At 42.2% G+C, this 11,581-nt stretch overlaps 3 protein-coding genes across 8 annotated transcripts in view; 2 read left to right on the top strand and 1 right to left on the bottom strand.

Moving 5' to 3' along the window:
• LIPT1 (lipoyltransferase 1) overlaps positions 1-884 on the top strand; it is a 1,777-nt gene extending 893 nt beyond the window's left edge. Inside the window, exon 3 of the mRNA XM_017818352.1 lies at positions 4-884. Within this exon, the coding sequence (XP_017673841.1) occupies positions 4-809 (806 nt within the window). The 3' untranslated portion in view covers positions 810-884. The remainder of the gene's footprint in view (positions 1-3) is intronic.
• Positions 885-1,668: 784 nt separating this feature from the next.
• MITD1 (microtubule interacting and trafficking domain containing 1) lies at positions 1,669-7,871 on the bottom strand. 5 transcript variants are annotated; one of them, XR_001875396.1, is made up of 8 exons: positions 7,580-7,757; positions 7,284-7,385; positions 6,688-6,824; positions 6,519-6,605; positions 5,753-5,868; positions 5,361-5,421; positions 2,808-5,273; positions 1,671-2,605 (listed from the first exon to the last, which is right to left on the bottom strand). XR_001875396.1 is itself a non-coding variant. In XM_017818503.1 (7 exons), exons 2-7 carry the CDS (start codon positions 7,330-7,332, stop codon positions 5,178-5,180), a joined length of 546 nt encoding a protein of 181 aa, XP_017673992.1. In that variant the 5' UTR covers positions 7,333-7,385; positions 7,807-7,871; the 3' UTR covers positions 1,669-5,177. The 5 variants fall into 5 exon arrangements, 3 of the variants coding, with proteins under 3 accessions (XP_017673992.1, XP_017673993.1, XP_017673991.1); XR_001875397.1 differs by having other exon boundaries at positions 1,673-1,930; positions 2,497-5,273; XM_017818503.1 differs by lacking the exon at positions 7,580-7,757 and adding an exon at positions 7,807-7,871 and having other exon boundaries at positions 1,669-5,273.
• On the top strand, positions 7,770-11,128 carry MRPL30 (mitochondrial ribosomal protein L30). Of its 2 annotated transcripts, none has more exons than XM_017818505.1 (5): positions 7,770-7,868; positions 8,216-8,296; positions 9,867-10,013; positions 10,768-10,841; positions 10,941-11,128. In XM_017818505.1, the coding sequence occupies exons 1-5, from the start codon at positions 7,785-7,787 to the stop codon at positions 11,071-11,073; spliced, it is 519 nt and encodes a 172-aa protein (XP_017673994.1). In that variant the 5' UTR covers positions 7,770-7,784; the 3' UTR covers positions 11,074-11,128. The 2 variants fall into 2 exon arrangements, with proteins under 2 accessions (XP_017673994.1, XP_017673995.1); XM_017818506.1 differs by having other exon boundaries at positions 7,843-7,931.
• The last annotated feature ends 453 nt before the right edge of the window (positions 11,129-11,581 follow it).

Below are 11,581 nucleotides of genomic sequence, written 5' to 3'. Positions count from 1 at the left end.
CAGTTTACCATGACCTCGGTAACATCAATTTGACTTTCTTCACAACCAGAAAAAAATACGAGCGAATGGAAAACCTGAAACTGGTTGTTAAGGCACTGAAAGCCTTGCGCCCCCAGTTAGACATACATGTCACTGACAGATATGACATCTTGCTAGATAGGCACTACAAAATCTCAGGTACTGCTGCAAAGCTGGGAGGGACAAGTGCTTATCACCACTGTACCTTACTCTGTAACGCAGATAAGTTTGTTTTATCTTCTGTGCTAAAAAGTCCTTATAAAGGGCTAAAGAGCAATGCCACTCCTAGTGTGCCTGCCTCGGTGAAAAATCTCTTTGAAGAGGATCCTAGTTTAACTTCTGAGATGCTCCTGGATGCCATTGCTAAGGAATATGCTACACAACACCAAATAGATCATCATATCACCTTAATAAACCCAGCTGATGAGACTCTGCTTCCTGGAATTAATAATAAAACTAAAGAACTACAAACCTGGGAGTGGGTGTACGGAAAGACACCAAAGTTCAGCGTTAGCACTTGTCTTAACATGGCCTATAAAGATTCTGTTCTTGACATTAAAGTAAATATGGATGTAAAGCATGGAAGGATTGAAGTCTGTAACATCGATCTGCCGGAGCAGTGGCTGCCACCAGCACTGTACAGCAAACTGGTCAAGAGCCTTACTGGCAGTAAGTTTTGCCCAAACGAAACCACAACACTAGTGACAACATTGCTAAGAGTGTGTCCACAAGATGATGAGTTGCACAGCAGGTGGAATCTACTATGTGAGAATATGATAATGCTAATGTGACTTGCATTTTGAAAATGTAAGTTAAACTTCTGTTGCTTTTTTATTTAATGTATTAAAAACAAAATTAAAGCTGAATTTTTCTCTTACTAGTCCAACTGTTCAATCTTGTGCTTTTGTTTAATATTACAATTAAATTTCACACTGCCTGCACCCAATGTTCCCAAACTGTAGGATGTAAGCCACTGCTGACAAGACATCATTGCTGCTTAAATCAGAAATAGTGCAGGCATCCCAAATTTGCCCTGTAGCAGAGGAGGTACAAATGGCTGGCAGAGATGGGATGGGGTAGGCGAAAACTGGTGCTTTGCTGCTGCACTGGATGCCCCAGCCTGCACCCTGTTCCTTGGGGATTGTAGTCCAAAGGTTGTGTCTCAGCCCCTGAACTGTGTGGAGACAGATGTCCCCTGGTTTCTGGTTGAAAGTCCTTTCTTGCAGAATGCTGGTGCTGCTGTGCCTCCACTGTACAAGCATGGTATGTATGCTGAACTCACTGCTGTGTAATGAATCACTTTGACAGTTCCACCCTGGATTAGGGCTTTTTTGTCCATGCATGTGCAAGAGCAGGCAAAGGATTAGGAAATTCAGTGTGGGGGGTTGTGTGATGAGGGCAGGAGAGCTGTGCCTCCTTTGTTCCTACACTGCCTGGCACAAAGCTGGGAGTCCCTGCTGCCTTGGGTACTGGTATTTAAGCTAAACTTTAGGAGATACAGTTGCAAGTACAGATCTGGGAGAAACAGGTTGCCTTATGTTACAACCTAGGAGAAAATTTTCTAGTAAGAGACAATAGTGAACTGAAAATGACAATTTTAATGTTAAATAATAGTTCAATATAAAGTAAAATTATGAAAGAAAGGCTCAAGATATATTTCACTGTTGTTGTGAATAAGCAAAATGCAACTTTGATTAGGTCAGAACAGAAGCACATTATTACTACAGTTTTAGGAGAGAACCCAGTGCAGCAGTGACAGACTCCACTGATCTGAAGTCTCCAAATGAGGCAGTCACAGAGTTTATGTACCTTTATATTACACAACTCTTTCTTCAGCAAACTGCTCTTGAACAGTAGAGTTAGTTAAATTTGAAGTGGGAGGTTCATCAAGCAAAAAAGCCATAAATTCACCCTGTCAAGGTGTGAGCACATCAAGGTAAATTCCATTCAGCACAATATATAAGCACAACTCAATTTACCTAAGTCTTTTCCCAGAAGATTAACCAGGCTGGTAGGACTTTAAATAAAACCATGGTATCCAGAAATGAGACAGATAGTTACAAAGAGCTTGTTATTAGGTGACTTATGTGTTGCCCTGAAGTACCAATACCATTTACTACTTCTGTATATAAAGAAACTGCAGGAAAAACAGAGGTGGATATAAAGTGAATTGAGAAATGCCAGTATCAATTAGGCAACAAACAATCTTGCTATTAATAGGTCAAGATAAATAAGGGTCAGTCTGGCCTCAAGAAAGTAAAGGAGCAATGATGTTTATGTTCTTGGGCCTGTCCTAATCACATTTCTGAGCCTGTGGCATGAAGGGAAAGTTGGATGAAAAGTTAGCATAACTATTGGACAAAAACTTAGAGGACTTACAAGTAGGTCTGTAAGGACACATTGATTTCCAGTGTCCTTGTTGTCCATACAGAAAACCCTCAGCTGAAGCTCCAGTAAGGATTTCAAACTATCCCTTACCTTTCTGAGTGGCACCAGGGGGGTTTCAGCAGGGATCAGTCTGCAGTCCTGCCAGGCCATGCAGAACATGGGAATCCAAGTCATAGCACCGCATTCTGTCACGGAATAACTGGAATGCAATTTTGATCAGGTCAGAACAGCAGCAGTTAATTAAATAATGCTGCCCAGATGAGACAGCTGCAAATAGTCAAGAAGTGATGCCTGCAAAGGCCTATAAGGTGTTACTATGTTACTTCCCCACTGACACCTTTAAAAGATGACTGGTTGATCAGCTCCCATGAGGAGGAAATTACACGGCAGAAGTGACCTACATTTAGTTAAGGAGTGCAGTCAATGGGGGTGAATCCAGCCATCAGCTGGGACTGGTGGTAGGGCTGAGTGACACTCGGCCGAGCCCAGCAGGGAAGGCGGCTTAAGTTCATCTCCACAGATGATGCCAGGGGGGGCAGTTCTGGCTGCGCAATCCAGGTGATGATCTGACTGCATCAGTGTGAGCAGCAATACAGAAGAATATGGCTTGGAGTCTTATTGCAGAACTGTAATCTCAGATTTCTCTGGTAGTTTGTTGGGTTTTTTCCATTCCTTGATGCCCACTGCTCTTCACACATGGTGTTCCTACTGACAGCACAAGGAACTGTTCAGCAATAAAGGGCTTATAAGTAAAAATTGCAGTGCAGCACCAAGTGGTACGTCACTAAAGGCTTACTTGTACATGTGTACAGATACTGCATATCCATGGGATCTGCAAGGAAAGCTGTAGTCTTAGCTAGTGAATTATAGTTGAATTAGAAGAAAAAGCTCCTTATTTTGCCTCTGTACGTTTAAAATTGCTGAACTAGGTTAAAAGACACAAAGCTTCACATTTGGGCAGCTTACTGTATTTACAGTGAGCCTTCTCCCAAACACGGCTGGATCCATGAGGCATTACCCAGCTTCCTTGAGTTACTCTATGCAGCGAAGAAGTCAAACAGATGACTAAAACTACAAATAATAAAAAATATTGTTTATTCCCATTAAAAATAGGCATATATTATACACAAGTGAATAAAATTCACAACAGTGACTAGAAAACTAGTATCACAGCAGCAAGCCCAGGAGCTTCTATGGAATGTCTGGGGGAACAACTAGTAGCACACAGCTTTGTGGCACATATATTACTCATTTTGCTGATGTAACACTCCAAAGCTGAGACATTACTATGAGAAAGGATAAAGAAGGCAAATCACTGGCAAATTGTTACCCAGAAAATAAGGTAAAGACCAGCTCCATTTCTTCTTGATTTCTGTGGAATAGATTTGTTGTTATAGGCAAGAGGGAAAGAATAGCAGCATTAGATGATAGAAAATAAAATAATAAAGCACATTAAGGAAAGAAAAGTATAATAGAATACACCTATAAATATGCTACTAGAATACAGAGGCCTACTGTATTACAGGAGCAGAAAGCATAAGGCACCTATCAGTCCTGAGGCTAAAAAGATTTTGATGGGACCTGCAAAAGAGGCCACTGCCTGTTTTTCATGTCAGAATACATGACTTTGGTGATTCTTCCTAAGAAAGAACTCTTGTTTAAGAAGAAAAAGAAGCAGCAGCCCAGGTAATACCTTCTGGTTTCCAAAGGGTGAAGGAATGACAAGGAAAGCCTTTGTCTTTACTCCAAATAGCATATTCCTTAGAATCACAGAATACTCTGACCCACAAGGATCATCAAATCCAGCTCTTAAGTGAATGGCCTGTACAGGGATTGAACCTACAATGTGTTATTAACACCATGCTCTGACGAACTGAGCTATTCAGGGTATCCAACTTTTGGAAGAACTTAAAAATAAATTTTGGTTTTTTTAGGGGACTACCATAGTAGTAGGGAAAAATGCAGTTGAGACTGGCATGAGTAGCCAGCCACTGGACTTTAAAGTCAGAGAATAAGACTGGGAGAAGATCATACATCCTTTCCACACCTAATGCAAAGGATGGAAATCAGGTATATGACCATACATCATGGAATAAAAGAACATATAGGAGTGACAGGGAAGAGAATACAGCTGTTTTCAGCCTTCCTAGTCCAAAATCCATCATGCAGAGACACGTAAGACAACCCTAAAATGACTGTATACTGAACACTAAAACTCTTGCAGGCAAGAGGCTTGGAAAATGGAATGTTAAATTTGGGGTTACCAGTAAAGTCTGTGAAATAAGGTATTACGAGACTGACTAAAACCCACTAGAATAGTAGTCATGACTAGAATACAGGAATTAAAGGAAGTAAATAAGACTGCTTATAAAAGAGGACACGTGGCAGCCCAGCTTCCAATGTTTCTGAGGTGGTCAATTACAGATATAAACCCCAAAATTGGCTCAAGACAAAATCAGTAGTAAAAATAGAAATGACATTAAAGAGGCCTTTGAAAGACAATATTGAGGGTCTGTTACAAAATCAAGATAAAATTTAGACATGGATTGTATTAATTAAGATTACAGAAGAAGTACAGTGAAGGAATTTACAGTTGTGTTTTTCAGACTGAAAAGCCTCAAGTATTCTTAAACCTATAGATTATAAAAGCTATGCTGCACTAAGTACTGGGAAGAGTTGCTTCTGAGGGTGGACAGCTGGACTCAAGCAACGTCTTCCAGTCTTACATTTTTATGCTTATGAAAACACTTATTAAAAGCAGTCACATCTGATTACATTTTCTTTGTGTGTTTAGTGTGAAAGACATCCACTGTTGTTTCATGACAAGGTCGCAAGTCCAAGTCACAGTATCCGATGCTGAAACGACCCTGCAGAAATTAATAGAATTGACATGGTGAGCAAATACTGTAGAAGAGCCCATTCTAAGTTAATTAAAGAGGTCAAAGCATTTTTACCTGTGGTTTCTTAAAATAATCAAGACCCCTTCCAATCTTAATCATCCATCCATTGTTGAATCTGTTGTAAAAATTCACAAATTTGAATACTATGAGTATGTTGAATAAAAAAATAGTTACATCCACATGATGCCCAAGTTTCTTGTTTCAATCACAATTATTTCCTAGTGTCACCGATACCTGTGTCAACCACAGAAGATACAGCATAAAGAGACAACTAATATTATGTTCACAATTAGACAACATGAAACTATGGAGGCTGATTTTAACCAGTGAGGGCCACTGCCTTCTACTTTGTTAACCACAGTTGTAATTAATAGTTGTCTCAAAAGTTAGGGTTAAATAGTTTGACTTCCAATAACTGGAATTTGCTCATTTTTTATATCCTGCACCTGATTTCTCGATCATGTATTGAAGATGAAAATTCAATATTCAGTGTTACTCCATAATTCCTTAATGACTGTTGTATTTCTTCCAAGCCACTCATCTGCTGACTCCTCCCACTACCCTGTAAAAAATAAAAATAATGTGGTGGGGTTTGGATTGTTTTTTATTTTAATATATATTCACTTCTGGTCACCTCTTCCTAAACTCACCAACAAAAACTTTTTACAATCAAAGTAGATTTGCAGTTTCAAAGACAGGATAAAGAGCAGACAGATTACAGGTACATTTGCTAAGGGATGTGGAGGAGGAGCTTACTCTCAGCCCTTTGCAACTAGATATGAATTACTATTAAAAATAAGTGCAGTAATAGTTTAAATAAATGCAGTGCTAGTTTGAGAGATTACAGCTTGTTAAAACCTCTAAAATGACAACTAAATACAGCTGTTGGAAGAGCAAAAAACCCCATATCTCTATAGATGCTTTGCTTTTGATGACATTTTCCATAACAAAACTTTCACAGAAACATCTTTTCGATTTAAGACTCTGCTTACCAAGAATTTGTTAGGGTTATCAGAAAACTCTGAACTTATAAAATTACTTATGTTCAACTATCACATTTTTATTTTTCTCTTAAGTCTGAGTTTTCTGCTGAAATCATCAGAGATTGAGTCTAACAAGTTCTGGTAAGTAAGAACAAGTCTATATTTTTATTTTTTTTTTGCATGTGGCATCACCTGCCACATCAGTAGAAACCAAAATCTAGACACTTACCTCATCATAGGAGGTGAGGAGGTGGATTGTTTTCACTTTGCACGGCCCCTTAATTAGCATCTCACAGAATCGTAGAAAGTTATACAACTGTAAAAGTTTTATTTAATTTAGTAACTTGGAATGTCTCTAGGAGCTACATCTGTATTAGTTACACCAAGTATCTACTTGCCTGATGAATGTGCCTAATGTACGGGTCCTCCACCCAAACCTCAGAAACAACCTCAGTAAGGTACTCATGGAAAAGCTTTTCGTAGCCAAAACCCGTTGCGTTTTCCTCTATCCTGATTTGCTTATGGTATTTGCCATCTGAAAAGAAAGCAGGTCTCTGTTTAAGTAACGGTCAGGACATAATTTCTGTGTTAAAACACCTCACCCATCAAACATTTGCATCAGAACAGACATTTAAAAGCGAACGAACGGGTACATCACAGCTCACAGAATCACAGAATGGGTTGGGTTGGAAGGGACCGCAGTGGGTCATCTGGTCCAGCTTCCCTGCTCAAGCAGGGTCATCCCAGAGCACATGGTCCAGGATTGTGTCTAGACAGTTCTTGACTATCTCCAGCGAGGGAGACTCCACAACTCCTCTGAACAGCGTGTTCCAGTGCTTGGTCACTCACACAATAAAGAAGTTCTTCCTCATATTCAGGTGGAACTTCCTGGGCATTGGTTTCTGCCCATTGCCTCATGTCCTATTGCTGGGCACCACTGAGAAGAGCCTGGCTCCATCCTCTTGGCACCCTCCGTTTAGATTTTTATACATACCTTGCTTCTCTTTCTCGATGTGTTTTTTAATGTCTTCGGCTCTGGTCATGTACTCGGAGATCTTCTGCCGGTAGCGGTGCTTTTTTGCCTCATCCTTCGTGGCTGTAACCCGTAAAAGCACAGGGGCCATTAAAAAACTCTCCCCAGCACTTCCTGGCCCCGCTCTCCTGGGGAGACACCGCCAGCTGTCCCTCTCTTCTTCCCCGTGTGTCGACGGTCCTCTGCGCCCGACACAGCTCGAGTGTTCCTGGAACCGCCCCCGACGCCTGAGGCCGGGGAGCCCCCTCGCCCGGTACCTTTCACCACCTGCAGCAGGAGATCGATGCCCTCCTGGTAACACACCAGCGACTCCTGGAACCGGGATGCCACGTCCAGCTCCACTGCCCGCTTCACCGTCTCTGCCCCGGCCCGCTCCAGCGCGGCGGTGCCATCGCCCCCTGACCGCGACATGGACCGGGACCGGGACGACTACCGGGAAAGGGCAGGGAGCTGAGGGGGAGGATGGAGAGGGACGGTGTCTCACCCTTGTCCTTCCGCCCGCTCGGAACTCAAGTGCCGCGGCGCTGGTGTCCGGCCGAAAGAGGGGTGCGCACCGAAATGGCCGCCGGGGCGGTCCGGGCGGGCCTGGGGCTCGCAGGAGCCGGGAGGGTGAGGATGGGGAAATCTGGGGCGGGATCCAGGGGGGGAATCTGGGGCGGGATCCAGGTGGGGATCGGGGGGAATCTGGGGCGGGATCCGGGCTAGAGCTGGGGCACGCAGCCACTGAGAAGGTGGGGGATCCAGGTGGGGATCTGAGCTGGGACTCGCAGCCGCCAGGAAGATTGGGATCTGTGTAGGGATCTGCGCGGGGAATGGGGCTTGTGGCTGCGTCGTCTGTTTGCGAGTATTCAGAGCTGTAAGGAAAGTGCAGACGAGTTGTCCTCTCTTTGCAGCTGCTGGGAAAGAGGATGGAGGGGATGGTGTCCCCAGCCTGGGCTCGCTGTCTCTTTACCAGGTCGAGAATTCCAGACTCGGTATGTGCTTCAGTAATTGAGAAACTGAAAAAAAGCGGGTGTTAGCCTGCTAAATTTTGTGTTTGCTGCGGTATGACAGATTTCCAGAGATTCTGTGGGATGAGCGAGTTCACAGTGCTCTGGGTGAAGAACAGGCAGAGTGAAGAAGGTGAAGAAGGGTGAAGAAGGGCAGAGCCCAGAGGGTTGCAGTGAATGGGGTTGCATCTGACTGGTGACAGGGCAACAGCGATGTTTCTCAGGCTTCAGTTCTAGGGCCAGGTCTGTTCAAAATATTTATCAATGATCTGGATGCAGGAGTTGAATGCACAATTAGCAAGTTTGCAGAGAGATCTAAACAGATTGGAACATTGGACAATCATCAGTGGCATGAAATTTAGCAAGAATAAATGCCAGATACTGCACTTGGTACCAAGTGATAGCAGGCACAGGTATAAATGGAGACAGGAGCGGCTGGAGAGCAGTCCTGAAAAAAGGGATCTGGAGGAGCTGGTGGGCAGCAACTCAACAGGAGTCAGCAGGGAACCCGGGCAGGAGGGGGGTAAACCCCATCTTGGAGGGCATCAAACACAGCACAGCCAGACAGTCAAAGGCGGTGATTGTCCCGCTGTATTCAGCATTGGTGCAGCCTCACCTCCAGTGCTGTGTGCAGTTTGTGTGAGCCCCCCAATTTAAGAAGGACATGAAGGTCTTTGAATGCATCCAGAGGAGGGCAACAAAGCTCGTGACAGGGCTGGAATGCATGTCCTGAGAGGAGCAGCTGAGGACTGGCTTTGTCTGGTTCAGAGAGAAGGAGGCTCAGAGGTGACCTCACTGTTCTATGCAGCTTCCTGAGGAGGGGAAGCAGAGAGGGAGGTGCTGAGCTATTCTCCTTGAGATCCAGTGACAGTGTGCATGGGAATGACTTAGAGCTGCCAGGTTCAGGGCAGGTTCAAACTGGACATCAGGAAGCATTTCTTTACTGGGAGGGTGGTCAAACACTGGAACAGGTTTTCTAGAGAGGTGTTCAGCTGCCTAAGCCTGTCAGTGTTTAAGAGGCATTTGGACAATACCTTAATAATGTTTTAACTTTTGGTCCACCCTGATCAGGAGATGGACTACATGATTGTTGGTAAGTCCCTTCCAACTGAAATATTTTGTTCAATAAATAATTAAACCAAAGTGATGGGAAGTTTGACTTGCACTTTACATTTTTACATTTACATTTTTGCAAGATACCATCTTGTGTCAGTTCATACCTTTCCTTAAAAGCATTTTTAAGCCTGTGGAAAAATGTGCCATGCAGAGGCTGAGCACAGGCTCCCTGAGGAGATGCACATGAATTAGGTGTTGTGCTGGTCCAGTGTTGTCCATGTGTTTCTGTGAGTCACTATCAGCAAACCATTATAAAGATATATTTGACTTCATGTTATAAAATTTTGTTTCACTTTGTTGGTACTTTGACTGCCTGAAAAGAAAAACATGTAAGAATATTTACCAAGGTTGAAGTATGTTTTAGAGAGTAGCTGACTATAATATTAATTATCAGATATTTAGGAAAAAAACTTTTGGTTTTGTGAACTTTTCATTCTAGGTATTTCAGCCACGGCCTGGAGATCATGAGAAGTATGGAGGTGACCCTGAGCAGCCCCACAAAATCCACGTTATTACCAGAATAAAAAGTGTCGTTGGTCGCCCATATTGGGAAAAGAAGATAGTACGTGACCTTGGGCTGGATAAAGTATGATTGTTGTTCTTTGTACTTGTTGTATACATCAGAAATGGAGCATTAAGCTGGTTGGTTTTTTAAGGACCTCAACTTTGCAGTCACAAAACATAATTACATTTATAGCAGGTGAGGGAAATGTTCATGGCAAATGCGCTTTCAAAATATCCCTCTATGGTATTGTGCTGCATGCCTGAGGAGAACTTCACCCTGAGAATTCTGCTAAAATAATAGCAATAGATTTGTAAATACTTTGAATTCAGTTTTCTCTGTGGGTCGTGTTATTTAGATATTGCAGGAAGGCAAATAAGACTCGTTTATCAATGAAAAGGCTTTGAAGGCCAAGACTAAGAGTTTGTGTCAAAGATGCGTTTATCCAGGCTTTTCAGGCTAGCTGCACATTGTGCAAAGATTCATCTGGTCAGTGTTATATTACAGAGAATAAAATGTGTGCTTGATCCATTTAAGATGTAACTGAAACAAGCAGTTTTGCTCCTAAATTCCTATATTTACATTTATAGTGTTTTTAACAGCTGGAAGAAAAATCTATTGATAATGGAATGGGAATAAAGCTGAAATTATCATTTTACTGGAATCAAGTTTGATCCAGTTTTGATTTCACATTTTTATGTTCGTGATGCATGATGGTTCTCTAAATCTTACATTTGCAATTGTGGTTTATATTTTTACTGATAGTGTGAAAAGTTCAGTGAACAGAGATTTGGGATTTGACAACGCATTTGTAAAACCTGTTTTATCCTTTTTGTAGGCACATCAGCCAAGACTGCACAAAAATATCCCTTCCGTGAATTCCAGACTGAAAGTTATTAAACATCTGATAAGGTTTGTTAATTATTTGTTTATTTAGTTGTTTATTTGGAATATTTAATGTAACTCTCTTCTAGTCACAGGACTTCACTAAGCAAACTCTTTTGCCTGTAGAATAAAGCCACTGAAACTGCCCTATGGGTTGCCAACAGAAGAGGAAATACCCGGCACCTTTCTTGCACGCAACGGAGAGCTTGTCATTAAACGGCGTCTGAAACCTGTGGAGCAGAAAGAAATTGAGTCATAAGGTGTGCTGGTTGGATTTAGATTCTATAAAATAAATACTTTAAATTCTGAGTTAAGAGTTTGTGTATGAAATGTAAGAAAATTCTTAACCCTGTCTGGTATGAATGGCAGAGGTGACACTTAAAGAATTGTGTGTGTACAGATAGGAAATTCAATGTTGTTAATAGTTGCCTAAAATATTAAATGAATTATAGGCTGTCTGTGTTTTAATTTTGTGACTAGATTGCTGCAGTTTATGGCTAGCTGTAAGAGAACTTTATTTATAAAGTCAGATAAGCAGAGAAGTGAGTAGAATAGAGGTAGCTAATGATGTTGAGGATGTTTCCCAGCTAACAGTAAAGGTTTACAGTGATGATGCAGGACTTCACTTTCACTGCATAAAGGACAGAACTGGAATTGAAAAGCCCTCTGCTTAGTAGTCACAGGAGAATCGACTGGCTATCCACGGAGAGTGTCAGGCATTTGGATGACTTGGTTATCCAGATCTCAGGCTTGTTCCTTAGCAAAGA

The sequence above is a fragment of the Lepidothrix coronata genome, unplaced genomic scaffold (assembly GCF_001604755.1).
Source record: "Lepidothrix coronata isolate B3197 unplaced genomic scaffold, Lepidothrix_coronata-1.0 Scaffold68, whole genome shotgun sequence".
NCBI lineage: Eukaryota > Metazoa > Chordata > Aves > Passeriformes > Pipridae > Lepidothrix > Lepidothrix coronata.
This window is presented reverse-complemented; position numbering and strand designations above follow the sequence as displayed.

What these genes read in the sequence shown, in the direction of transcription:
- MRPL30 (XM_017818505.1), top strand. Translation starts at nt 7,785, where the DNA reads ATGGAGAGGGACGGTGTCTCACCCTTGTCCTTCCGCCCGCTCGGAACT. An exon ending in GGTCGAGAATTCCAGACTCG is followed by an intron (nt 8,297 to 9,866) that starts GTATGTGCTTCA and finishes TTTTCATTCTAG; the next exon opens with GTATTTCAGCCACGGCCTGG. An exon ending in GTGACCTTGGGCTGGATAAA is followed by an intron (nt 10,014 to 10,767) that starts GTATGATTGTTG and finishes TCCTTTTTGTAG; the next exon opens with GCACATCAGCCAAGACTGCA.
- MITD1 (XM_017818502.1), bottom strand. Translation starts at nt 7,733, where the DNA reads ATGTCGCGGTCAGGGGGCGATGGCACCGCCGCGCTGGAGCGGGCCGGG. An exon ending in TCCTCACCTCCTATGATGAG is followed by an intron (nt 5,869 to 6,518) that starts GTAAGTGTCTAG and finishes TATTTTTTACAG; the next exon opens with GGTAGTGGGAGGAGTCAGCA. An exon ending in ATACATGATCGAGAAATCAG is followed by an intron (nt 5,422 to 5,752) that starts GTGCAGGATATA and finishes TTTTTACAACAG; the next exon opens with ATTCAACAATGGATGGATGA.